The 26,633-nt window shown below is 55.1% G+C and overlaps 1 protein-coding gene across 1 annotated transcript in view; it reads right to left on the minus strand.

The window, feature by feature from the left end:
• The window catches only part of LOC140205584 (uncharacterized oxidoreductase YjmC-like), a 131,473-nt gene that overhangs the window by 37,594 nt on the left and 67,246 nt on the right, over positions 1-26,633 (minus strand). The window contains 4 exon segments of the mRNA XM_072273226.1: positions 976-1,071; positions 18,652-18,770; positions 21,015-21,150; positions 26,135-26,233. Coding sequence (XP_072129327.1) covers positions 976-1,071; positions 18,652-18,770; positions 21,015-21,150; positions 26,135-26,233 — 450 coding nt within the window.

Here is a 26,633-nt window from a genome sequence, read left to right on the forward strand (position 1 = left end):
CCTCCATCTCACTGGACCCTCTGTCCCCTACTATTTCTGGAAGATTATTTATGTCCTCCTTAGTGAAGACAGAACCAAAGTAATTATTCAATTGGTCTGCCATGTCCTTGCTCCCCATAATCAACTCACCTGTTTCTGCCTGCAGGGGACCTACATTTGTCTTTACCAGTCTTTTCCTTTTTACATATCTATAAAAGCTTTTACAGTCCGTTTTTATGTTGCCTGCCAGTTTTCTCTCATAATCTTTTTTCCCCTTCCTAATTATATTCTAGTCCTCTTGAAATGAATGCTAACATTGCATTTGCCCAAATTAACCTTTAGGGAATTTTGCACAAGAACTCCCAAGTCCCTTTCGCTTCAGATTTTTTTTGTATTTTCTCTCCATTTAGAAAATAATTAATCCTTTCATTTCTTCTACCATACACTTCCCAACACTGTATTACATCTGCCACTTCTTTACCCATTCTTCTAATCTGTCTAAGTTCTTATGTAGTCTCTCTACTTCCTCAAAACTACCTGCCCCTCCACCTATCTTCGTATCATTTGCAAAATTTGCAACAAAGCCGTCACTTCCTTCATCTAAATCACTGACAAACAATATAAAAAGAATCAATCCCAACACAGACCCTAGTGTAACACCACTGGTCAAAAGCAGCCAGTCAGAAAAAGGCTCCCTTTATTTCTGCTCTTTGCCTTCTGCCATCCAGCCACTGCTTTATCCATGCTAGAATCTCTTCTGTAATACCATGGGCTCTTACCTTGGTAAGCAGCTTCATGCGTGGCACCTTGTCAAAGGCTTTCTGAAAATCCAAGTACGCAACATTAAACGTTTCTCCTTTGTCTATCCTGCCTCTTAACACTCTTTCAATCTTCCCCACTCCACTCTCTCGGGTGAAAGCAAATTCAAGATTCACTCCCTCTGAAAGCTGGAAATTTTCATAACCTCTTTTAAAAACATTTCCTACTGCAACTCACCGGTTCCAGATTTCGGTGTATCTTGAGCAGGTCAGACATCCTGGACCTGAAGCCTGGGGCGAAAACGTCTGGATTGATGGCAACGAAGCAATGGCCCTGGACGATGGCAACACAGTTGGGAATACAGTGGTGGTTGCAGAGCCTACCTCCCTGTGCAGTTGAGCTCCCCTTGCGTTGCCTCTTCCCAGCAGGGCACTCCCTCCCTGTGAAGCCCTTTCCCAGCAGAGTCCTCCTTCCCTGCTGCAACTTCTAGCAGTGCCCTCCCTCCCTGAAGCACCCATTCCCAACAGAGCTCTTGCCCTCTATTACACCAGTTCCTAGCAGAGCCCTTGCTTCTGTTGGCACTCCTCCCGAGCTGTGCTCACACTCCCTGTGGCACACCTTCCCTGCAGCATTTGATTCCTGAAGCACATCTTCCCAGCACAACCCTCGCTTCTTGCAGCACCCTTTTCCCAGTAGAACCCTCCTTCCCTGCAGCATTCTTCCTAGTAGAGACTTCCCTCCCAGCAAAGATCTCTCCCTGCATCTCTCCTTACCAGAAGACCCCTACCTTCCAGCATGGGGAGAGTGGTGAGAGGGAGTACAGAGGGTGAATGGGGAGAGGGGGCTCAAAGTGTGTATGGGAGAGGGAGTACAGAGGGTGAACAGGGAAAGGGAGTACAGAGGGTGAACGGGGAAAGGGGGAACAAAGGGTGAACGGGGAGAGGGGGTACAGAGGGAAGTGGGGAGATGGGGTACAGGATGGGGAGAGAGTGGATACAGAGGGTGAATGAGGATAGGGAGTACACTGGGTGCACCAGGAGAAATATTACAGACGGTGCAGGGTGAGAAGGTGAATGGGGGGGTACAGAGGGTGAATGGGGAGAGGGGGTACAGAGTGTGAATGGGGGGAGGGGGTACAGAGGGTGAATGGGGGGAGGGGGTACAGAGGGTGAATGGGGGGAGGGGGTACAGAGGGAGAATGGGGGGAGGGGGTACAGAGGGAGAATGGGGAGAAGGGTTACAGAGGGAGAATGGGGAGAGGGGGTACAGAAGGTGAATGGGGAGAGGGAGTACAGAAGGTGAATGGGGAGAGGGGTTAAAGGGGGTGAATGTGGAAGTGGGGTACAGAGGGTGAATGGGGAGAGGGCTACAGAGGGTGAATGGGGAGAGGGGGTGCAGAGGGTGAATGGGGAGAGGAGTTAAAGGGGGTGAATGTGGGAGTGGGGTACAGAGGGTGAATGGGGAGAGGGGGTACAGAGGGTGAATGGGAGAGAGGGGGTTCAGAGGGTGAAGGGGAGAGGGGGTACAGAGTGTGGACGGGGAGAGGGGGTTAAAGAGGGTTGGGGAGATTGGGTACAGAGGGTGCATGGGGAGAGGGTGAATGGGAGAGAGGGTGTTCAGAGGGTGAATGGGGAGAGGGGGTACAGAGGGTGAATGGGGGAGGGGGTGCAGAGTGTGTATGGGAGAGGGGGTACAGAGGATGAATGGGGCAGGGGGTTCAGAGGGTGAAGGGGGAGAGGGGGTACAGAGTGTGGACAGGAAGAGGGGGTTACAGAGGGTGACTGGAGAGAGGGGGTACAGAGTGTGAATGGGGAGAGGGGTTACAGAGGGTGAAAGGGGGAGAGGGGGTACAGAGGGTGAATGGGGAGTGGGGTACAGAGTGTGAATAGGAGAGGAGGTACAGAGGATGAATGGGGAGGGGGTTCAGAGGGTGAAGGGGGAGAGGGGATACAGAGTGTGGATGGGGAGAGGGGGTTAAAGAGGGTGGGGGAGAGGGGGTACAGAGGGTGCAGGGGGAGAGGGTGAATGGGAGAGAGTGTGTTCAGAGGGTGAATGGGGAGAGGGGGTACAGAGGGTGAATGGGGAGGGTGTGCAGAGTGTGTATGGGAGAGGGGGTACAGAGGGTGAATGGGGAAGAGGGGTTACAGAGGGTGAATGGGGGAGTGGGGTACACAAGATTAATGGTGGAGAGGGGGTGCAGAGGGTGAATGGAGGGGGTACAGAGGGTGAATGCGGAGAGGGGGTTACAAAGGGTGAATGGGGAGAGGGGGTTACAGAGGGTGAATGGGGAGGAGGATACAGAAGGTGAATGGGAGAGGGGGTACAGAAGGTGTATGGGGAGGGGGTACAGAGGGTGAATGGGGAGGGGGTACAGAGGGTGAATGGGGGTGTGGGGTACAGAGGGTGAATGGGTGAGTGGGGTACAGATGGTGGATGGGGAGAGGGGGTGCAGAGGGTGAATGGGGAGAGGGTACAGAGGGTGAATGGGGGTGTGGGGTACAGAGGGTGAATGGGGAAAGGGGGTGCAGAGGGTGAATGGGGAGAGGGGTTACAGAGGGTGAATGGGGAGAGGGGTTAAAGAGGGTGAATGTGGGAGTGGGGTGCAGAATGTGAATGGGGGAGTGGGGTACAGAGGGTGGATGGGGAAAGGGGGTGCAGAGGGTGAATGGGGAGAGGGATTACAGAGGGTGAATGGGGAGAGAGGTTAAAGAGGGTGAATGTGGGAGTGGGGTACAGAGGGTGAATGGGGAGAGGGGGTACAGAGGGTGAATGGGAGAGGGGGGTACAGAGGATGAACGGGGAGGGGGTTCAGAGGGTGAAGGGGAGAGGGGGTACAGAGTGTGCACGGGGAGAGGGGGTTAAAGAGGGTTGGGGAGATTGGGTACAGAGGGTGCATGGGGAGAGGGTGAATGGGAGAGAGGGTGTTCAGAGGGTGAATGGGGAGAGGGGGTACAGAGGGTGAATGGGGAGGGGGTTCAGAGGGTGAAGGGGGAGAGGGGATACCGAGTGTGGATGGGGAGAGGGGGTTAAAGAGGGTGGGGGAGAGGGGGTACAGAGGGTGCATGGGGAGAGGGTGAATGGGAGAGAGTGTGTTCAGAGGGTGAATGGGGAGAGGGGGTACAGAGGGTGAATGGGGGAGGGTGTGCAGAGTGTGTATGGGAGTGGGGGTACAGAGGGTGAATGGGGAAGAGGGGTTACAGAAGGTGAATGGGGGAGTGGGGTACACAAAATTAATGGTGGAGAGGGGGTGCAGAGGGTGAATGGAGGGGGTACAGAGGGTGAATGGGGAGAGGGGGTTACAGAGGGTGAATGGGGAGAGGGGGTTACAGAGGGTGAATGGGGAGGAGGATACAGAAGGTGAATGGGAGAGGGGGTACAGAAGGTGTATGGGGAGGGGGTACAGAGGGTGAATGGGGAGGGGGTACAGAGGGTGAATGGGGGTGTGGGGTACAGAGGGTGAATGGGTGAGTGGAGTACAGAGGGTGGATGGGGAGAGGGGGTGCAGAGGGTGAATGGGGGAGTGGGGTACAGAATGTGAATGGGGGAGTGGGGTACAGAGGGTGCATGGGGAAAGGGGGTGCAGAGGGTGAATGGGGAGAGGGGTTACAGAGGGTGAATGGGGAGAGGGGTTAAAGAGGGTGAATGTGGGAGTGGGGTACAGAGGGTGAATGGGGAGAGGGGGTACAGAGGGTGAATGGGAGAGGGGGTACAGAGGGTGAACGGGGAGAGGGGTTACAGAGGGTGAAAGGGGAGATGGGGTACAGGGGATGAATGGGGGAGTGGGGTACAGAGGGTGAATGGGGGAGGGGGTACAGAGGGTGAATAGGTGGAGGAGGTACATAAGGTGAATGGGGGAGGGGGTGCAGAATGTGTTTAGGGGAGGGGGTGCCGAATGTGTATAGGAGAGGGGGTTCAGAGGGTGAAGGGGGAGAGGGGGTACAGAGTGTTGACGGGGAGAGGGGGTTAAAGAGGGTGGGGAGATTGGGTACAGAGGGTGCATGGGGAGAGGGTGAATGGGAGAGAGAGTGTTCAGAGGGTGAATGGGGAGAGGGGGTACAGAGGGTGAATGGGGGAAGGTGTGCAGAGTGTGTATGGGAGTGGGGGTACAGAGGGTGAATGGGGAAGAGGGGTTACAGAGGGTGAATGGGGGAGTGGGGTACACAAAATTAATGGTGGAGAGGGGGTGCAGAGGGTGAATGGAGGGGGTACAGAGGGTGAATGGGGAGAGGGGGTTACAGAGGGTGAATGGGGAGAGGGGGTTACAGAGGGTGAATGGGGAGGAGGATACAGAAGGTGAATGGGAGAGGGGGTACAGAAGGTGTATGGGGAGGGGGTACAGAGGGTGAATGGGGAGGGGGTACAGAGGGTGAATGGGGGTGTGGGGTACAGAGGGTGAATGGGTGAGTGGAGTACAGAGGGTGGATGGGGAGAGGGGGTGCAGAGGGTGAATGGGGGAGTGGGGTACAGAATGTGAATGGGGGAGTGGGGTACAGAGGGTGGATGGGGAAAGGGGGTGCAGAGGGTGAATGGGGAGAGGGGTTACAGAGGGTGAATGGGGAGAGGGGTTAAAGAGGGTGAATGTGGGAGTGGGGTACAGAGGGTGAATGGGGAGAGGGGGTACAGAGGGTGAATAGGAGAGGGGGTACAGAGGGTGAACGGGGAGAGGGGTTACAGAGGGTGAAAGGGGAGATGGGGTACAGGGGATGAATGGGGGAGTGGGGTACAGAGGGTGAATGGGGGAGGGGGTACAGAGGGTGAATAGGTGGAGGAGGTACATAAGGTGAATGGGGGAGGGGGTGCAGAATGTGTTTAGGGGAGGGGGTGCCGAATGTGTATAGGAGAGGGGGTTCAGAGGGTGAAGGGGGAGAGGGGGTACAGAGTGTTGACGGGGAGAGGGGGTTAAAGAGGGTGGGGGAGATTGGGTACAGAGGGTGCATGGGGAGAGGGTGAATGGGAGAGAGAGTGTTCAGAGGGTGAATGGGGGAGGGGGTACAGAGGGTGAATGGGGAGAGCGGTTACAGAGGGTGAATGGGGAGGGTACAGAGTGTGAATGGGAAAGGGGGTACAGAAGATGAATGGGGTAGGGGGTTCAGAGGGTGAAGGGGAGAGGGGGTACAGAGGGTGAATAGGTGGAGGGGGTACATAAGATGAATGGGGGAGGGGGTGCAGAATGTGTATAGGAGAGGGGGTACAGAGGATGAATGGGGAGGGGGTTCAGAGGGTGAAGGGGGAGAGGGGGTACAGAGTGTGGACGGGGAGAGGGGGTTAAAGAGGGTGGGGGAGATTGGGTACAGAGGGTGCATGGGGTGTGGGTGAATGGGAGAGAGAGTGTTCAGAGGGTGAATGGGGAGAGGGGGTACAGAGTGTGAATGGGGAGAGGGGTTACAGAGGGTGAAAGGGGGAGGGGGGTACAGAGGGTGAAAGGGGGAGAGGGGGTACAGAGGGTGAATGGGGAGTGGGGTACAGAGTGTGTATAGGAGAGGGGGTACAGAGGATGAATGGGGAGGGGGTTCAGAGGGTGAATGGGGAGAGGGGGTACAGAGGGTGAATGGGGGAGGGTGTGCAGAGTGTGTATGGGAGAGAGGGTACAGAGGGTGAATGGGGGAGAGGGGCTTCAGAGGGTGAATGGGGAGAGGGGGTTACAGAGGGTGAATGGGGGAGTGGGGTACACAAGATTAATGGTGGAGAGGGGGTGCAGAGGGTGAATGGAGGACAGGGTGTGCAGAGGGTGAATGGAGGAGAGGGGGTACAGAGGGTGAATGGAGGGGGTACAGAGGGTGAATGGGGAGAGGGGTTGCAAAGTATGAATAGGAGAGAGGGGGTACAGAGGATGAATGGGGAGGGGGTACAGAGGGTGAATGGGGGAGTGGGGTACAGAATGTGAATGGGGAGAGGGGTTACAGAGCGTGAATGGGGAGAGGGGGTACAGAGGGTGAATGGGGAGAGAGGTTACAGAGCGTGAATGGGGAGAGAGGGTACAGAGGGTGAATGGGGAGAGAGGGTACAGAGGGTGAATGGGGAGAGGGGTACAGAGGGTCAACAGGGAGAGGGGTTAAAGAGGGTGAATGTGGGAGTGGGGTAGAGGGTGAATGGGGAGAGGGGGTACAGAGGGTGAATGGGAGAGGGGGGTACAGAGGGTGAACGGGGATAGGGGTTACAGAGGGTGAAAGGGGAGATGGGGTACAGAGGATGAATGGGGGAGTGGGGTACAGAGGGTGAATGGGGGAGTGGGGTACATAAGGTGAATGGGGGAGAGGGTGCAGAGTGTGTATAGGAGAGGGGGTACAGGCGATGAATGGGGAGGGGGTTCAGAGGGTGAAGGGGGAGAGGGGGTACAGAGTGTGGATGGGGAGAGGGGGTTAAAGAGGGTGGGGGAGATTGGGTACAGAGGGTGAATGGGGAGAGGGTGAATTGGAGAGAGGGTGTTCAGAGGGAGAATGGGGAGAGGGGGTACAGAGGGTGAATGGGGGGAAGGTGTGCAGAGTGCGTATGGGAGAGGGGGTACAGAGGGTGAATGGGGAGAGGGGTTACAGAGGGTGAATGGGGAGAGGGGGTACAGAGGGTAAATGGGGAGAGGGTACAGAGGGTGAATGGAGAGTGGGTACAGAAGGTGAATGGGGAGAGGGGATACAGAGTGTGAATGGGGGAGAGGGTACAGAGTGAGAATTGGGGAGAGGGTACAGAGGGTGAATGGGGAGAGGGGCTATAGAGGGTGAGTGGGGGAGAGGGGACAGAGGGTGGGAGGGGGAGAGGGGACAGAGGGTGAGTGGGGGAGAGGGGACAGAGTGTGAATGGGGGGAGAGGGGGTATAGAGGGTGAATGGGGGAGGGGGGTACAGAGGGTGACTGGGCAAGGGGGTACAGAGGGTGAATGAGAGAGAGGGGGTACAGAGGATGAATGGGGAGAGGGGTACTGAGGGTGAGTGGGGGAGAGAGGACAGAGGGTGAGTGGGGAAGAGGGAACAGAGGGTGAATGGGGAGAGGGTACAGTGTGTGAATGGGGGGAGATGGGATACAGAGGGTGAATGGGGGAGAGGGGGTACAGAGGGTGACTGGGGGAAGGGGTACAGAGTATGAATAGGGAGAGGAAGTACAGAGTGTGAATGGGAAGAGGGGGTACAGAAGGTGAATGGGGAGAGGGGTTACAGAGGGTGAATGGGGAGAGGGTACAGAGTGTGAATGGGGGACAGGGTACAGAGGGTGAATGGGGAGAGGGGCTTCAGAGGGTGAATGGGGAGAGGGGCTTCAGAGAGTGAATGGGGAGAGGGGCTATAGAGGGTGAATGGGGGAGAGGGTACAGTGTGTGAATGGGGGGAGATGGGGTACAGAGGGTGACTGGGGAGGGGGTACAGAGTGTGAATAGGGAGAGGAAGTACAGAGTGTGAATGGGAAGAGGGGGTACAGAAGGTGAATGGGGAGAGGGGGTACAGAGGGTGAATGGGGAGAGGGGCTTCAGAGGGTGAATGGGGAGAGGGGCTATAGAGGGTGAGTGCGGGAGAGGGGACAGAGGGTGAATGGGGGAGAGGGTACAGTGTGTGAATGGGGGGGAGATGGGGTACAGAGGGTGAATGGGGGGAGATGGGGTACAGAGGGTGAATGGGGGGAGATGGGGTACAGAGGGTGAATGGGGGGAGAGGGGGTACAGAGGGTGACTGGGGGAAGGGGTACAGAGTGTGAATAGGGAGAGGAAGTACAGAGTGTGAATGGGAAGAGGGGGTACAGAAGGTGAATGGGGAGAGGGGTTACAGAGGGTGAATGGGGAGAGGGGTTACAGAGGGTGAATGGGGGAGAGGGTACAGAGGGGGAATGGGGAGAGGGGCTTCAGAGGGTGAATGGGGAGAGGGGCTATAGAGGGTGAATGGGGAGAGGGGCTATAGAGGGTGAGTGCGGGAGAGGGGACAGAGGGTGAGTGCGGGAGAGGGGACAGAGGGTGAATGGGGGGAGAGGGGGTACAGAGGGTGACTGGGGGAGGGGGTACAGAGTGTGAATGGGGAGAGGAAGTACAGAGTGTGAATGGGAAGAGGGGGTACAGAAGGTGAATGGGGAGAGGGGGTACAGAGGGTGAATGGGGAGAGGGTACAGAGTGTTAATGGGGGAGAGGGTACAGAGGGTGAATGGGGAGAGGGGCTTCAGAGGGTGAATGGGGAGAGGGGCTATAGAGGGTGAGTGCGGGAGAGGAGACAGAGGGTGAATGGGGGGGAGATGGGGTACAGAGGGTGAATGGGGGGAGATGGGGTACAGAGGGTGAATGGGGGAGAGGGGGTACAGAGGGTGACTGGGGAGGGGGTACAGAGTGTGAATGGGGAGAGGAAGTACAGAGTGTGAATGGGAAGAGGGGGTACAGAGGTGAATGGGGAGAGGGGGTACAGAGGGTGAATGGGGAGAGGGTACAGAGTGTTAATGGGGGAGAGGGTACAGAGGGTGAATGGGGAGAGGGGCTTCAGAGGGTGAATGGGGAGAGGGGCTATAGAGGGTGAGTGCGGGAGAGGGGACAGAGGGTGAATAGGGGAGAGGGTACAGTGTGTGAATGGGGGGGAGATGGGGTACAGAGGGTGAATGGGGGAGATGGGGTACAGAGGGTGACTGGGGGAGGGGGTACAGAGGGTGAATGGGAGAGAGGGGGTACAGAGTGTGAATGGGGATAGGGTGAATGGGGATAGGGTGAATGGGGAGAGGGGTACAGAGTGTGAATGGGGAGAGGAAGTACAGAGTGTGAATGGGGGAGAGGGGGTACAGAGGGTGAATGGGGGAGAGGGTACAGAGTGTGAATGGGGAGAGGGTACAGAGGGTGAATGGGAAGAGGGGCTTCAGAGGGTGAATGGGAAGAGGGGTTATAGAGGGTGAGTGGGGGAGAGGGGACAGAGAGTGAATGGGGGAGAGGGTACAGAGGGTGAATGGGGGAGAGGGGGTACAGAGGGTGAGTGGGGGAGAGGGGACAGGGTGAGTGGGGGAGAGGGGACAGAGGGTGAATGGGGGAGAGTGTACAGTGTGTGAATGGGGGGAGAGGGGGTACAGAGGGTGAATGGGGGAGAGGGGGTACAGAGGGTGAGTGGGGGAGAGGGGGTACAGAGGGTGAGTGGGGGAGAGGGGACAGGGTGAGTGGGGGAGAGGGTACAGTGTGTGAATGGGGGAGAGGGGGTACAGAGGGTGAGTGGGGGAGAGGGGACAGAGTGTGAATGGGGGAGAGGGGACAGAGTGTGAATGGGGGAGAGGGGGTACAGAGTGTGAATGGGGGAAAGGGGGTACAGAGTGTGAATGGGGAGAGGGGGTACAGAGGGTGAGTGGGGGAGAGGGGACAAAGTGTGAATGGGGGAGAGGGGACAAAGTGTGAATGGGGGAGAGGGTACAGAGTGTGAATGGGGGAGACGGGGTACAGTGTGTGAATGGGGGAGAGGAAGTACAGAGTGTGAATGGAGAGTGGGTACAGAAGGTGAATGGGGAGAGGGGGTACAGAGTGTGAATGGGGGAGAGGGTACAGAGTGAGAATTGGGGAGAGGGTACAGAGGGTGAATGGGGAGAGGGGCTATAGATGGTGAGTGGGGGAGAGGGGACAGAGGGTGAGTGGGGGAGAGGGGACAGAGTGTGAATGGGGGGAGAGGGGGTATAGAGGGTGAATGGGGGAGGGGGGTACAGAGGGTGACTGGGCAAGGGGGTACAGAGGGTGAATGAGAGAGAGGGGGTACAGAGGATGAATGGGGAGAGGGGTACTGAGGGTGAGTAGGGGAGAGAGGACAGAGGGTGAGTGGGGAAGAGGGAACAGAGGGTGAATGGGGAGAGGGTACAGTGTGTGAATGGGGGGAGATGGGGTACAGAGGGTGAATGGGGGAGAGGGGGTACAGAGGGTGACTGGGGGAAGGGGTACAGAGTGTGAACAGGGAGAGGAAGTACAGAGTGTGAATGGGAAGAGGGGGTACAGAAGGTGAATGGGGAGAGGGGTTACAGAGGGTGAATGGGGAGAGGGTACAGAGTGTGAATGGGGGAGAGGGTACAGAGGGTGAGTGGGGGAGAGGGGACAGAGTGTGAATGGGGGAGAGGGGACAGAGTGTGAATGGGGGAGAGGGGGTACAGAGTGTGAATGGGGGAAAGGGGGTACAGAGTGTGAATGGGGAGAGGGGGTACAGAGGGTGAGTGGGGGAGAGGGGGTACAGAGGGTGAGTGGGGGAGAGGGGACAAAGTGTGAATGGGGGAGAGGGGACAAAGTGTGAATGGGGGAGAGGGTACAGAGTGTGAATGGGGGAGACGGGGTACAGTGTGTGAATGGGGGAGAGGAAGTACAGAGTGTGAATGGAGAGTGGGTACAGAAGGTGAATGGGGAGAGGGGGTACAGAGTGTGAATGGGGGAGAGGGTACAGAGTGAGAATTGGGGAGAGGGTACAGAGGGTGAATGGGGAGAGGGGCTATAGATGGTGAGTGGGGGAGAGGGGACAGAGGGTGAGTGGGGGAGAGGGTACAGTGTGTGAATGGGGGGGAGATGGGGTACAGAGGGTGAATGGGGGGAGATGGGGTACAGAGGGTGAATGGGGGGAGAGGGGGTACAGAGGGTGACTGGGGGAAGGGGTACAGAGTGTGAATAGGGAGAGGAAGTACAGAGTGTGAATGGGAAGAGGGGATACAGAAGGTGAATGGGGAGAGGGGTTACAGAGGGTGAATGGGGAGAGGGGTTACAGAGGGTGAATGGGGGAGAGGGTGCAGAGGGGGAATGGGGAGAGGGGCTTCAGAGGGTGAATGGGGAGAGGGGCTATAGAGGGTGAATGGGGAGAGGGGCTATAGAGGGTGAGTGCGGGAGAGGGGCTATAGAGGGTGAGTGCGGGAGAGGGGACAGAGGGTGAATGGGGGGAGAGGGGGTACAGAGGGTGACTGGGGGGAGGGGGTACAGAGTGTGAATGGGGAGAGGAAGTACAGAGTGTGAATGGGAAGAGGGGGTACAGAAGGTGAATGGGGAGAGGGGGTACAGAGGGTGAATGGGGAGAGGGTACAGAGTGTTAATGGGGGAGAGGGTACAGAGGGTGAATGGGGAGAGGGGCTTCAGAGGGTGAATGGGGAGAGGGGCTATAGAGGGTGAGTGCGGGAGAGGAGACAGAGGGTGAATGGGGGGGAGATGGGGTACAGAGGGTGAATGGGGGGAGATGGGGTACAGAGGGTGAATGGGGGAGAGGGGGTACAGAGGGTGACTGGGGAGGGGGTACAGAGTGTGAATGGGGAGAGGAAGTACAGAGTGTGAATGGGAAGAGGGGGTACAGAGGTGAATGGGGAGAGGGGGTACAGAGGGTGAATGGGGAGAGGGTACAGAGTGTTAATGGGGGAGAGGGTACAGAGGGTGAATGGGGAGAGGGGCTTCAGAGGGTGAATGGGGAGAGGGGCTATAGAGGGTGAGTGCGGGAGAGGGGACAGAGGGTGAATAGGGGAGAGGGTACAGTGTGTGAATGGGGGGGAGATGGGGTACAGAGGGTGAATGGGGGAGATGGGGTACAGAGGGTGACTGGGGGAGGGGGTACAGAGGGTGAATGGGAGAGAGGGGGTACAGAGTGTGAATGGGGATAGGGTGAATGGGGATAGGGTGAATGGGGAGAGGGGTACAGAGTGTGAATGGGGAGAGGAAGTACAGAGTGTGAATGGGGGAGAGGGGGTACAGAGGGTGAATGGGGGAGAGGGTACAGAGTGTGAATGGGGAGAGGGTACAGAGGGTGAATGGGAAGAGGGGCTTCAGAGGGTGAATGGGAAGAGGGGTTATAGAGGGTGAGTGGGGGAGAGGGGACAGAGAGTGAATGGGGGAGAGGGTACAGAGGGTGAATGGGGGAGAGGGGGTACAGAGGGTGAGTGGGGGAGAGGGGACAGGGTGAGTGGGGGAGAGGGGACAGAGGGTGAATGGGGGAGAGTGTACAGTGTGTGAATGGGGGGAGAGGGGGTACAGAGGGTGAATGGGGGAGAGGGGTACAGAGGGTGAGTGGGGGAGAGGGGGTACAGAGGGTGAGTGGGGGAGAGGGGGTACAGAGGGTGAGTGGGGGAGAGGGGACAGGGTGAGTGGGGGAGAGGGTACAGTGTGTGAATGGGGGAGAGGGGGTACAGAGGGTGAGTGGGGGAGAGGGGACAGAGTGTGAATGGGGGAGAGGGGACAGAGTGTGAATGGGGGAGAGGGGGTACAGAGTGTGAATGGGGGAAAGGGGGTACAGAGTGTGAATGGGGAGAGGGGGTACAGAGGGTGAGTGGGGGAGAGGGGGGTACAGATGGTGAGTGGGGGAGAGGGGACAAAGTGTGAATGGGGGAGAGGGGACAAAGTGTGAATGGGGGAGAGGGTACAGAGTGTGAATGGGGGAGACGGGGTACAGTGTGTGAATGGGGGAGAGGAAGTACAGAGTGTGAATGGAGAGTGGGTACAGAAGGTGAATGGGGAGAGGGGGTACAGAGTGTGAATGGGGGAGAGGGTACAGAGTGAGAATTGGGGAGAGGGTACAGAGGGTGAATGGGGAGAGGGGCTATAGATGGTGAGTGGGGGAGAGGGGACAGAGGGTGAGTGGGGGAGAGGGGACAGAGTGTGAATGGGGGGAGAGGGGGTATAGAGGGTGAATGGGGGAGGGGGGTACAGAGGGTGACTGGGCAAGGGGGTACAGAGGGTGAATGAGAGAGAGGGGGTACAGAGGATGAATGGGGAGAGGGGTACTGAGGGTGAGTAGGGGAGAGAGGACAGAGGGTGAGTGGGGAAGAGGGAACAGAGGGTGAATGGGGAGAGGGTACAGTGTGTGAATGGGGGGAGATGGGGTACAGAGGGTGAATGGGGGAGAGGGGGTACAGAGGGTGACTGGGGGAAGGGGTACAGAGTGTGAACAGGGAGAGGAAGTACAGAGTGTGAATGGGAAGAGGGGGTACAGAAGGTGAATGGGGAGAGGGGTTACAGAGGGTGAATGGGGAGAGGGTACAGAGTGTGAATGGGGGAGAGGGTACAGAGGGTGAGTGGGGGAGAGGGGACAGAGTGTGAATGGGGGAGAGGGGACAGAGTGTGAATGGGGGAGAGGGGGTACAGAGTGTGAATGGGGGAAAGGGGGTACAGAGTGTGAATGGGGAGAGGGGGTACAGAGGGTGAGTGGGGGAGAGGGGGTACAGAGGGTGAGTGGGGGAGAGGGGACAAAGTGTGAATGGGGGAGAGGGGACAAAGTGTGAATGGGGGAGAGGGTACAGAGTGTGAATGGGGGAGACGGGGTACAGTGTGTGAATGGGGGAGAGGAAGTACAGAGTGTGAATGGAGAGTGGGTACAGAAGGTGAATGGGGAGAGGGGGTACAGAGTGTGAATGGGGGAGAGGGTACAGAGTGAGAATTGGGGAGAGGGTACAGAGGGTGAATGGGGAGAGGGGCTATAGATGGTGAGTGGGGGAGAGGGGACAGAGGGTGAGTGGGGGAGAGGGGACAGAGTGTGAATGGGGGGAGAGGGGGTATAGAGGGTGAATGGGGGAGGGGGGTACAGAGGGTGACTGGGCAAGGGGGTACAGAGGGTGAATGAGAGAGAGGGGGTACAGAGGATGAATGGGGAGAGGGGTACTGAGGGTGAGTAGGGGAGAGAGGACAGAGGGTGAGTGGGGAAGAGGGAACAGAGGGTGAATGGGGAGAGGGTACAGTGTGTGAATGGGGGGAGATGGGGTACAGAGGGTGAATGGGGGAGAGGGGGTACAGAGGGTGACTGGGGGAAGGGGTACAGAGTGTGAACAGGGAGAGGAAGTACAGAGTGTGAATGGGAAGAGGGGGTACAGAAGGTGAATGGGGAGAGGGGTTACAGAGGGTGAATGGGGAGAGGGTACAGAGTGTGAATGGGGGAGAGGGTACAGAGGGTGAATGGGGAGAGGGGCTTCAGAGGGTGAATGGGGAGAGGGGCTTCAGAGGGTGAATGGGGAGAGGGGCTATAGAGGGTGAGTGCGGGAGAGGGGCTATAGAGGGTGAGTGCGGGAGAGGGGACAGAGGGTGAATGGGGGAGAGGGTACAGTGTGTGAATGGGGGGAGATGGGGTACAGAGGGTGAATGCGGGGAGATGGGGTACAGAGGGTGAATGGGGGGAGAGGGGGTACAGAGGGTGACTGGGGGAGGGGGTACAGAGTGTGAATGGGGAGAGGAAGTACAGAGTGTGAATGGGAAGGGGGGGTACAGAACGTGAATGGGGAGAGGGGGGTACAGAGGGTGAATGGGGAGAGGGTACAGAGTGTTAATGGGGGAGAGGGTACAGAGGGTGAATGGGGAGAGGGGGTACAGAGTGTGAATGGGGATAGGGTGAATGGGGATAGGGTGAATGGGGAGAGGGGTACAGAGTGTGAATGGGGAGAGGAAGTACAGAGTGTGAATGGGGAGAGGAAGTACAGAGTGTGAATGGGGGAGAGGGGGTACAGAGGGTGAATGGGGGAGAGGGTACAGAGTGTGAATGGGGAGAGGGTACAGAGGGTGAATGGGAAGAGGGGCTTCAGAGGGTGAATGGGAAGAGGGGTTATAGAGGGTGAGTGGGGGAGAGGGGACAGAGAGTGAATGGGGGAGAGGGTACAGAGGGTGAATGGGGGAGAGGGGGTACAGAGGGTGAGTGGGGGAGAGGGGACAGGGTGAGTGGGGGAGAGGGGACAGAGGGTGAATGGGGGAGAGTGTACAGTGTGTGAATGGGGGGAGAGGGGGTACAGAGGGTGAATGGGGGAGAGGGGGTACAGAGGGTGAGTGGGGGAGAGGGGGTACAGAGGGTGAGTGGGGGAGAGGGGACAGGGTGAGTGGGGGAGAGGGGACAGAGGGTGAATGGGGGAGAGGGTACAGTGTGTGAATGGGGGAGAGGGGGTACAGAGGGTGAGTGGGGGAGAGGGGACAGAGTGTGAATGGGGGAGAGGGGACAGAGTGTGAATGGGGGAAAGGGGGTACAGAGTGTGAATGGGGAGAGGGGGTACAGAGGGTGAGTGGGGGAGAGGGGGTACAGAGGGTGAGTGGGGGAGAGGGGACAAAGTGTGAATGGGGGAGAGGGGACAAAGTGTGAATGGGGGAGAGGGTACAGAGTGTGAATGGGGGAGACGGGGTACAGTGTGTGAATGGGGGAGAGGAAGTACAGAGTGTGAATGGAGAGTGGGTACAGAAGGTGAATGGGGAGAGGGGGTACAGAGTGTGAATGGGGGAGAGGGTACAGAGTGAGAATTGGGGAGAGGGTACAGAGGGTGAATGGGGAGAGGGGCTATAGATGGTGAGTGGGGGAGAGGGGACAGAGGGTGAGTGGGGGAGAGGGGACAGAGTGTGAATGGGGGGAGAGGGGGTATAGAGGGTGAATGGGGGAGGGGGGTACAGAGGGTGACTGGGCAAGGGGGTACAGAGGGTGAATGAGAGAGAGGGGGTACAGAGGATGAATGGGGAGAGGGGTACTGAGGGTGAGTAGGGGAGAGAGGACAGAGGGTGAGTGGGGAAGAGGGAACAGAGGGTGAATGGGGAGAGGGTACAGTGTGTGAATGGGGGGAGATGGGGTACAGAGGGTGAATGGGGGAGAGGGGGTACAGAGGGTGACTGGGGGAAGGGGTACAGAGTGTGAACAGGGAGAGGAAGTACAGAGTGTGAATGGGAAGAGGGGGTACAGAAGGTGAATGGGGAGAGGGGTTACAGAGGGTGAATGGGGAGGGGGTACAGAGGGTGAGTGGGGGAGAGGGGTTACAGAGGGTGAATGGGGAGAGGGTACAGAGTGTGAATGGGGGAGAGGGTACAGAGGGTGAATGGGGAGAGGGGCTTCAGAGGGTGAATGGGGAGAGGGGCTTCAGAGGGTGAGTGCGGGAGAGGGGCTATAGAGGGTGAGTGCGGGAGAGGGGCTATAGAGGGTGAGTGCGGGAGAGGGGACAGAGGGTGAATGGGGGAGAGGGTACAGTGTGTGAATGGGGGGAGATGGGGTACAGAGGGTGAATGCGGGGAGATGGGGTACAGAGGGTGAATGGGGGGAGAGGGGGTACAGAGGGTGACTGGGGGAGGGGGTACAGAGTGTGAATGGGGAGAGGAAGTACAGAGTGTGAATGGGAAGGGGGGGTACAGAACGTGAATGGGGAGAGGGGGTACAGAGGGTGAATGGGGAGAGGGTACAGAGTGTTAATGGGGGAGAGGGTACAGAGGGTGAATGGGGAGAGGGGCTTCAGAGGGTGAATGGGGAGAGGGGCTATAGAGGGTGAGTGCGGGAGAGGGGACAGAGGGTGAATGGGGGAGACGGTACAGTGTGTGAATGGGGGGGAGATGGGGTACAGAGGGTGAATGGGGGGAGATGGGGTACAGAGGGTGACTGGGGGAGGGGGTACAGTGGGTGAATGGGAGAGAGGGGGTACAGAGTGTGAATGGGGATAGGGTGAATGGGGAGAGGGGTACAGAGTGTGAATGGGGAGAGGAAGTACAGAGTGTGAATGGGGAGAGGGGGTACAGAAGGTGAATGGGGGAGAGGGGGTACAGAGGGTGAATGGGAAGAGGGGGTACAGAGTGTGAATGGGGTGAGGGGGTACAGAGTGTGAATGGGGGAGAGGGTACAGAGTGTGAATGGGGAGAGGGTACAGAGGGTGAATGGGAAGAGGGGCTTCAGAGGGTGAATGGGAAGAGGGGCTTCAGAGGGTGAATGGGAAGAGGGGCTATAGAGGGTGAGTGGGGGAGAGGGGACAGAGAGTGAATGGGGGAGAGGGTACAGAGGGTGAATGGGGGAGAGGGGGTACAGAGGGTGAATGGGAGAGAGGGGTTACAGAGAGTGAATGGGGAGAGTGGGTACAGAGGGTGAGTGGGGGAGAGGGGACAGGGTGAGTGGGGGAGAGGGGACAGGGTGAGTGGGGGAGAGTGTACAGTGTGTGAATGGGGGGAGAGGGGGTACAGAGGGTGAATGGGGGAGAGGGGGTACAGAGGGTGAGTGGGGGAGAGGGGACAGGGTGAGTGGGGGAGAGGGGACAGGGTGAGTGGGGGAGAGGGGACAGAGGGTGAATGGGGGAGAGGGGGTACAGAGGGTGAGTGGGGGAGAGGGGACAGGGTGAGTGGGGGAGAGGGGACAGGGTGAGTGGGGGAGAGGGGACAGAGGGTGAATGGGGGAGAGGGGACAGAGGGTGAATGGGGGAGAGGGGGTACAGAGGGTGAATGGGGGAGAGGGGGTACAGAGGGTGACTGGGGGAGGGGGTACAGAGGGTGAATGGGAGAGAGGGGGTACAGAGTGTGAATGGGGATAGAGTGAATGGGGAGAGGGGGTACAGTGGATGAATGGGGGAGAGGAAGTACAGAGGGTGAATGGGGAGAGGGGGTACAGAGGGTGCATGGGGGAGAGGGGTTAGAGAGTGCTGAGGGCAAGGGAGTACAGATGTTGTAGAGGGAAAGAGGGTGGGGGGGCGAGGAAGAGGAAGTACAGAAGGAGATGGGGTGCAGATGGTGCAGGGGAGGGGGGTACAGAGGGTGAGGGGTACAGATGGTGCAGAGGGAGATGGGATACAGACAGTGCAGGGAAGAGGGAGATGGGATGCAGATGGTGCAGGGGAGAGGGGGTACATGTGTTTCTACAGGGAGCAATGATAGCGAAGAGGGTGAAAGTTAGAGTGCTACGCTCTATGGTGATGCAGAGCGGGAACATTTGAGAAAGTCAGATATGACAAATGGTATCATAGAGGAACGGTGTACCATCAGTGAGTACGCTCATGGTGAAGAGAAAGCACCGATGGGTGCGAATGCACTCATAGCGACAGACAGTGAACTTACAAAGCAACACACACAAAATGCTGGTGAATGCAGCAGGCCAGGCAGCATCTATAGGAAGAGGCCTCTTCCTTCAGTTAGTCCTGACGAAGGGTCTCGGCCCGAAACGTCGACTGTACCTCTTCCTAGAGATGCTGCCTGGCCTGCTGCATTCACCAGCAACTTTTATGTGTGTTGCTTGAGTTTCCAGCATCTGCAGATTTCCTCGTGTCTGAGTGAACTTACCAACTCCGCCACCGTGTCCGTCTCCTTCCAGCGGTGGATGTTGTTACTGTAATGAGCTCCCGCTAGAATTCCACAGAACACCTCCACCATCAGACTGAGTCCATAGCCCTTGTACCCACCTGGAACATGGCACATGGTTATCTAATGCAGCGCCTGGACACACTTGAATCATGAGTATCTGGTCTGACACCGAAGCACTGGTCTGTCTGGTCTGACACCCAGGGAGGAGAATGTACTTCAGGGGTCCCTCTAGACCCAGGGTCACTGACTGTGGTGGAGAATGTTTCGTGGGGCGACCAGCGACCATCTAGAGCTATCATCACTGACTGTGGGGGTGAATATATCTAAGGAGTCCCTCCTGACCCACGGTCACTGACAGCGAGGGGCGAGTGTACCTCGGGGTCCCTCCAGAGCCTGTGACTATGACAGTGGAGGAGAATGTACCTCCGGGTCCCTCCAGACCCACGGTCACTGACAGTGGGTGAGAATGGGGTCCGTCTAGAGCCATTGCTACTGACAATGGGAGTAAGGTGGGGTACCTGCAGAGCCATGGTCAGGGACTATCTCGAGGGCTCCTCTGGAGCCATGGTCACTGACTGGGGGAATGAATGTACCGTGGGGTCTCTCCAGAGGCATGGTCTCTGACAGTGGGGGAGAATGTACCCTGGGGGTTCCTCTCAAATTCTGGTCATTGTCAGTGGAGGCGAATGTGCCTCGGGGGCACCCCAGAACTCTGGTCACTGACAGTGAGTGCTGAGTGTTCCTAAGGTTTTCTTCTCGAGCCATTGTTACTGACAGTGGAGTGCATATACCGTGGGGTACATGCAGAGCCAATGTCAGGGATTATAAGGGGTGAATGTACCTCGGGGTCCCTCTAGAGGCCTGGTCACTGATTGTGGGGGGGAGATGGCGAAGGGTACGGAACAGACAGTGATGGACTGGACCTGACAGTGAGGAACATCGACCTGACGGTGAGGATAATGGAGCCGACAGTAAGCGACCCGGAACCAACAGTGAGGGACACGGACCTGACGGTGAGGATAATGCAACTAATGAGGAGGGGTACAAACTGGTTTTTTTGGCTGTCAATGTGAATCCAGATGTTTGGTCTCCCTGGTGCCAGAGTGATTTCAGGGGATTCTAAAGGGGTCAGGTAAAGTGCACAAAATCCTTGGTGCTATTGACATAGATAATAACAAATCAGAACAGTACGGTACAGGAATAGGCCTTTCAACCCACAGTGTTGTGCTAAACTAATTAAATTAGTAATCAAATGCTAACTCAACTAATTACTTCTGCATACGCAATATCCATATCCTTCCATTTCCTCACATTCCTGAGCCTCTTGAAGGCCTCTATCACAGCTGCCTCCACAACTACCCATGGGTGCACAGTCCAGGCACAAGATCAAAGAGGTTCTGCAATATGAAAGTTGAGCTGAGAAGCAGGTTAAAGAGTAGGATCTCTGTCATCAGGCGAGCACTTCTGACGTTCCATGATAGTGAGATCTCAGTAATCTCTGGATCACTTCCGGTGTCACTTGTTAGTAAGGACATGAATTCGAGGGCAGGTCATTGTGTCTGGGAGATTTGGTTGGCGGTGGGGGTATTACGTTTAAAATGAGATATTTGATGTCAGGTTTCAAGGTGGATAAATTTCCCAGGATGTGGAGATGTAACCAAGGCCGGGAGGCAAGAGAGGAAATGCTGGGCCCCTGACAGAGATTTTTAATGTTTTTGATGCCCGCAGCCAAGGTGCTAGTTGACTGGAGAATGTGGTACCTCTGCTCAAGAAAGGCAACAGGTCTGTGAGTCTAACTTCAGCAGTAGGAATGTTGATTTGTGGGAGATCTGGTTTGATTAATTTGGCTGAACATCTTAAAGAGGGAACAAAAAGAATTAATGAGGAGTGGGATTGACAAAGTTGACATGGATTTCAGTGAAACCATTAACAAGGTCAAACACATGTGGAGGACTGATCCAAAAAGTTACAGACCTTGGAATGTAAGACAATGTGGCAAACCAAATACAAAATTGGCTTGTTAGTAGGAGGTAGAGGGTGATGGTGTTGTGTTGTTTGGAAACCTGCACTAATGTACAGCAGGGGACAGAGCTGAAACACCAACTATTGAGTTGAAGGTAACAGAAATGATATAAAAATTGTTAATGCCGTTGAAAGTGGGGAGAGTAGTTTTTGACAAATGGAGATTTTAATCACCTGAAATCATTAAATGGAAACTTGATTCCACACTCAGATTGAAATGTGTGTTGGAATCTCTCTGGTTGCGATGAGATACAGTTGCTAACGAAGCTTCCTAATTCACAATAACCTGGTACAGAGGTGTTCATAAATGTCATTCTTACTTGTAGCTTCACTTCCTCCCAGAGGCAACAGACCCCCTCCATGCAGGATACTTGCTGGATCTGTGGTGTTTTTGCCGTTGGCGTCACAGCCCCATCCTTCCGGAACCATCTCTCCACGTCAGCGTTGAAGTTCTATCTAGGGAGCAGCAGACTACAGCTGATTTAGAAAGATGGTTCATTACAGATTGTCAGTACAAGTTTGTATGTGGAGACCATGAGTCATGAATTTTTTGAAGAGATAGATAAGAAGGTTGATGAGAGGAGGTTGGTATACAAAGTCTTGATAAGGTTCCACATGGTAGGCTGCTCTGGAAGGTAAGAACGCATTGGATCAGGAAGAGCTGGCCACTTGGGTACAAAATTGGCTTGATGGTAGGAAATAGAGGGTAATGGTGGGAGGTTGTTTTTCAGACTGCAAGCCCATGGCAAATGGTATGCTTCAGGGATTAAATTAGATTAGATTATGAGGACACTCAGTCCTAGCTTATTGTCATTTAGAAATGTATGTATTAAAAAATGATACAATGTTCCTCCAGAGTGGTATCACAAGAAACACAGGACAAACCAAGACTAAAACTGACAAAACCACATAACTATAACATATAGTTACAACAGTGCAAAGCAATACCGTAACTTGGTAAAGGGCAGACCATGGGCACGGTAAAAAAAAGTCTCAAAGTCCCGATAGCCTCATCATCTCATGCAGACGGTAGAAGGGAGAAACTCTCCCTGCCACGAACCTCCAAGCGCCACCAACCTGCCGATGCAGCACCATTGGAAGCACCTGACCGCAGCAGACTCTGAGTCCGTCTGAAAACTTTGAGCCTCCGACCAGCCCTTCGACACCAAGCACCATCCTCTGCCGAGTGCTTCGACCCCGCCCCGGCCACCGAGCAACAAGCAAAGCCGAGGACTTGGGGCCTTCCCCTTCACACAGCAGCAGTAGCAGCAAAGCAGGCATTTCAGAAGTTTCACCAGATGTTCCTCCGTGCTCTCACGTCTGTCTCCATCAAATTAGGATTGTGCACGGCACCCTACCTGACAAATAACAGACATCACCACCGGAATGGCCGCTGCGAGCTGCGTCGCGCCGCCATCTTCTCCTCTCCTTACATGATAGGTGCTGAACCCATTTTTGTTTGTCAACAATTTGGATGAGAATATTCAAGGAATGGTTAGTAAGTTTGCAGATGACACTGAAATAAGCGGTGTTGTAAAGAGTGAAAATGTTTATCAGGTTACAAAGTGGGGTAAGTGGACTGAGGAATGACAAATGGAGTTTAATTCTGTTAAGTACGAGGTGCTGCATGTGGGAAGACAAATAACTGTAGGCATTTCACAGTGAACGGTAGGGCTCTGGGAAGAGTTGTCGAACAGAAGGGAGGAGTTTCACAGTGAACTGTACAGGTCTGTGGAGTGTTGTCAAACAGAGGATGGAGTTTCACAGTGAACGGCAGGGCCCTGGTGTGTGATGTAGAACAGAGGACAGGGGTTTCACAGTGAATGGTAGGTTCCTGGGTAGTGTGTTCAATCAAAGGGGAGCAGTTGCAGAATGAACAACTAATCCTTGGAGAGTTTTACAGCACAGGTTAGGAGTTTTGCATTGAATGGCAGGGCTCTGGGGAGTGCTGTTGAAAAGGTGGTAGGAGTTTCACAGTGAAAGGTAGGGCCCTGGTGTGTGATGTAGAACAGAGGTTAGGAGTTTCACAAGAAAGCTAGGGCTCTGTAGAGTGTTGTGGAACAGACGATAGGAGTTTCAGAGTGAAGGGCAGGGTTCAGGTGAGTGTTGTGGAACAGAGTACAGTATAGGAATTTCACATGGAACGGCAGGGCGCTGGGGAGTGTTGTTGAACAGAGACTAGGCATTTCACAGTGAATGGCGGGGCCCCGGAGAATGCTGCCAAACGGAGGGTTGGGGAGTGTTGAACTTGGTACAAGTTTCATCGTGAAAGGCAAGGGCCTCGGTAGTATTGTCAGAGGATACAAGTTTCACAGTGGATGGCAGGGCTCTGGGGAGTGTTGTTAAACAGAGGTTAAGTTTCACAGTGGATGGTAGGGCTCTGGGGAGTGTTGTTAAACAGAGGTTAAGTTTCACAGTGGATGGTAGGGCTCTGGGGAGTGTTGTTAAACAGAGGTTAAGTTTCACAGTGGATGGTAGGGCTCTGGGGAGTGTTGCAGCACAGTGTGTGGGAGTTGCACAGTAAATGCTAGGGCCCTGGGGAATGTTATCGAACTGATAACATTTGTTTTACAAAATATCTTTATTAAAAATTCAGTGCTAAAATATATACAAACCAGTGACTAGCACAATGACTACACAACTACTAGACAAACAAAATTAAACTAAACTGTTTCCATCTCTGTCAATGATGGCGCTAATCCCCCGTGGAGCCCAATGATCCCGTAATGCCTCTATGGTCGCCATGGACAACGCATGTTCTCTCTCAATGGTTACCTGGTCACAGACATACCCCCTAAACATAGCCAGGCAGTCTGCCGAGGCAGATCACTCTGCCACCCATTTCCAGAACCCATGGATAGCTGTTTTTACCAGCCCCACGTGCAAATTGACAAGGACATCCTCATCCCTCCATGACCCCCCTCCTTACTGGATGACCGTATATAAATAGGGTGGGGCTAAAATGTAACCAGAAGGTGCCCACGCAGATATGCAAAAAGGGGCTGCAGCCTCGCACATTCCATGTATGTGTGTTACACGGTCTCTTCCAGCCCGCAGAAGCGACATGCGGCTGGAGGACGCGTACAAGCTTAAGAACTTACTGCAGGGCACCGCTCTACGCAGCAGCCTCCACCCCAGATCCCCAAGGTGCATGGGAAGAACTCCCTCATGAAGGGACTTCCATTGAGCACCCCCTCACCCCCAGGTGGAAAGACAGTCCGCCGTGGCGTGTCGGGATGGTGAACAAAGGCTGGGAAATGGAGGGTGTGGAGCAGCAGCCCATACAGGTACCTGCTACTTGCATCCCTGAATGGAATTGTGGGAGTCGATGAGAGATGGCTCAAATTGTGTGGGCTCGGCTCTCGGATAAGATTGTGGGGCCTGGCCCCAACAAGCCACTCCGGCGACGCAGAGGTGAGCCTAGCCGGAGTCATTCCACAAACCTGAGCCGCAACGACATCCACTGAGGTCGGGCAGAGGTTGCCCAGGACTCCGCCCTCTGCCAGAGGAGGGGATTCCTGGCCTGAGGCAACCACGTTCCAGATTCTCAGTAGGTCCTGATAGAAGCTGGGTAGACTCCGCAAAGCAGGACAGCTGATGCCCACTGGTAATAGCCGCATCTTTTCGTAAAGACAACAGCCCCTTTGGAGAAAATACATCGCCATTACGTGCCACCTGGGAGGGTGCTTGGCATACAGGAACCTCTGCAGGGTCCTGAGGTGGAGAGCTGCCAGCTGTGTACGGACACAGCAGCGCTAGTCCGCCCTCTTCCATTGGGAGACTCAATGCCGATGCGGAGACCCAGTGCTTCCTGTTACACCAGAACAAGTCCACTAACTTCATCTGCACTCTTGCGACAAAGGGGGCAGGTGGGGCCAGGATGACCATCCAGTACCACAACATGGAGGCCACCAGTTGGTTTATGACCACCACTAAGGGTCGGAGTTGTACAGAGAACATTGGGGTTCTGGTGAGTGTTGTAGAACAGAGGGCAGGAGTTGCACAGTGAACAGCAGGGCTCTGGGGACCGTTGCAGAAGAGAGGAAAGGAGTTTCACAGAGAAAGTTGGGGCTCTTGGCAATGTTGTTGAACACAGCACTGGAGTTTCACAGTGAACGCTAGGGCCCTGGGGAATGATGTTGAACTGAGCGTAGAAGTTGCCCGGTGAACAGAGGGGTTCTGGACTGTGTTGTTGAATAGAGCTTAGGAGTTTCACATTGAATGGCAGGGCTCTGGGGAATATCGTAGAACAGAGGTTAGGAGTTTCACAGTGAACACCTTGGCCTGGGGGAATGTTGTGGAGCAGAGAATAGGAGTTTCACAATGAATGCTAGGACCCTGGGGAAAGTTGTCAAACAGAGGGTCGGAGTTTCACAGTGAACGGTAAGGCCCTGGGGAGTATTGTCAAACCTGGAAGGGGTTTCTCCGTGAGAGGCAGAGTACTGGAGAGTATTGTTGAACAGAGGTTAGGAGTTTCACAGTGAATGGTAGGGCTCTGGGAAGTGTTGCTGAACAGAGGTAGGGATTGCACATGAGTGGTAGGGTTCTGGGAATTGTTGTCAAACAGAATGTAAGAGTTTCGCAGTGAACTGCAGGGTCCTGTTGAGTCTTGCAGCACAGAGGTTAGGAATTTCCTGGTGAGACGGGGCTCTTGGCAGTGTTGCTGAACATAGCACTGGAGTTTCACAGTGAACGCTAGTGCCCTGGGAAAAGTTGTCAAACAGAGAGTGGATAGGTGTTTCACAGTGAACAGCAGGGCTCTGGGGTGTGTTCGTCAATAGAGGGTAGGTGTTTCACAGTGAATGGAAGGGCTTTGGGGTGTATTCTACAATAGAGGATAGGTGTTTCACAGTGAATGGCAGGGTTCTGGGTTGTGTTCTACACAGTCAAAGTTGTCCCGAGCCTTTGTGGCCCATCAGGCCAGTGCTTATGCTGGTTTCTGTGGTATGAAGCGACTGAGAGTACGAGACTCACACCCCCATCCCCGATAGGATGCCAGTCTATTGCAAGGTTAACCCCCAGCATTTGCCAGTACCCATTTTCAGCTGGGTAGACTGGAGAAGTGTGTGGTTAAGTGCCTTGCTCAAAGACACAACACGTTGCCTTGGGCAAGACTCGAACCCACGACCTTCAGATCGTGAGCCCAACGCCCTAACCACTTGGCCACGCGCCACATGTTCAACAACAGAGGGTAGGTGTTTCACAGTGGACAGCAAGGCTCTGGGGAGTGTTATAGAACAGGGACGAGTACATAGTTCTCTGAAAGTGGTGTCACAGGTATCGACAGGGTGGTGAAGTAGGGTTCTGGCAAGTTAGCTTTGATTAGGATACTGAGTATAGAAGTTAGGATGTTATGTTGTCATATGCGATGCTGCTGAGGACGTATTTGGAACGTTTTATTCTGATTACACCTATAATAGACAATAAACTTTAGCTGTACCTTTCCCAACGCTGCAGCCGATGTGGCCATGTCCAACACAAAGATGTCGTCATCCAGGGCAGGAGCAGCGACACTAATAGGACTGGTTCCCAAGGTGCACTGGAAAATAGGTAAACACGGGGATGATTATTTGACAGACTGTTGAATGGGTCAAGCAGGGAGACAAGGAAACAAACCATAAAGGGCAGCAGGTAAATTGAGCATTGTCTCCAAGTGATTAAAGGAAGCAAAACACAGGTGGTAAGTTATTAGTCAATGACAGAGCACTACAGCACAGAAACCTCACCTTTGGCCCACCTATTCCATGCCGAATTGCTATTCTGGCTAGTAGTATCTATCTGCTCCCGGACCATAGCACTCCAAACCTTCCCATCCACGTACCAATCCAAATTTCATTTAATTGCTGAAATTGAACTCACAACTTGTGCTGGCAGATCGTTCGACCCAACCTCAACGAAAAAGCCTGCTTGCATTTATCTTATCTAGACCCCTCATAATT

This window comes from Mobula birostris, chromosome 11, assembly GCF_030028105.1.
Source record: "Mobula birostris isolate sMobBir1 chromosome 11, sMobBir1.hap1, whole genome shotgun sequence".
Taxonomy (NCBI): domain Eukaryota; kingdom Metazoa; phylum Chordata; class Chondrichthyes; order Myliobatiformes; family Myliobatidae; genus Mobula; species Mobula birostris.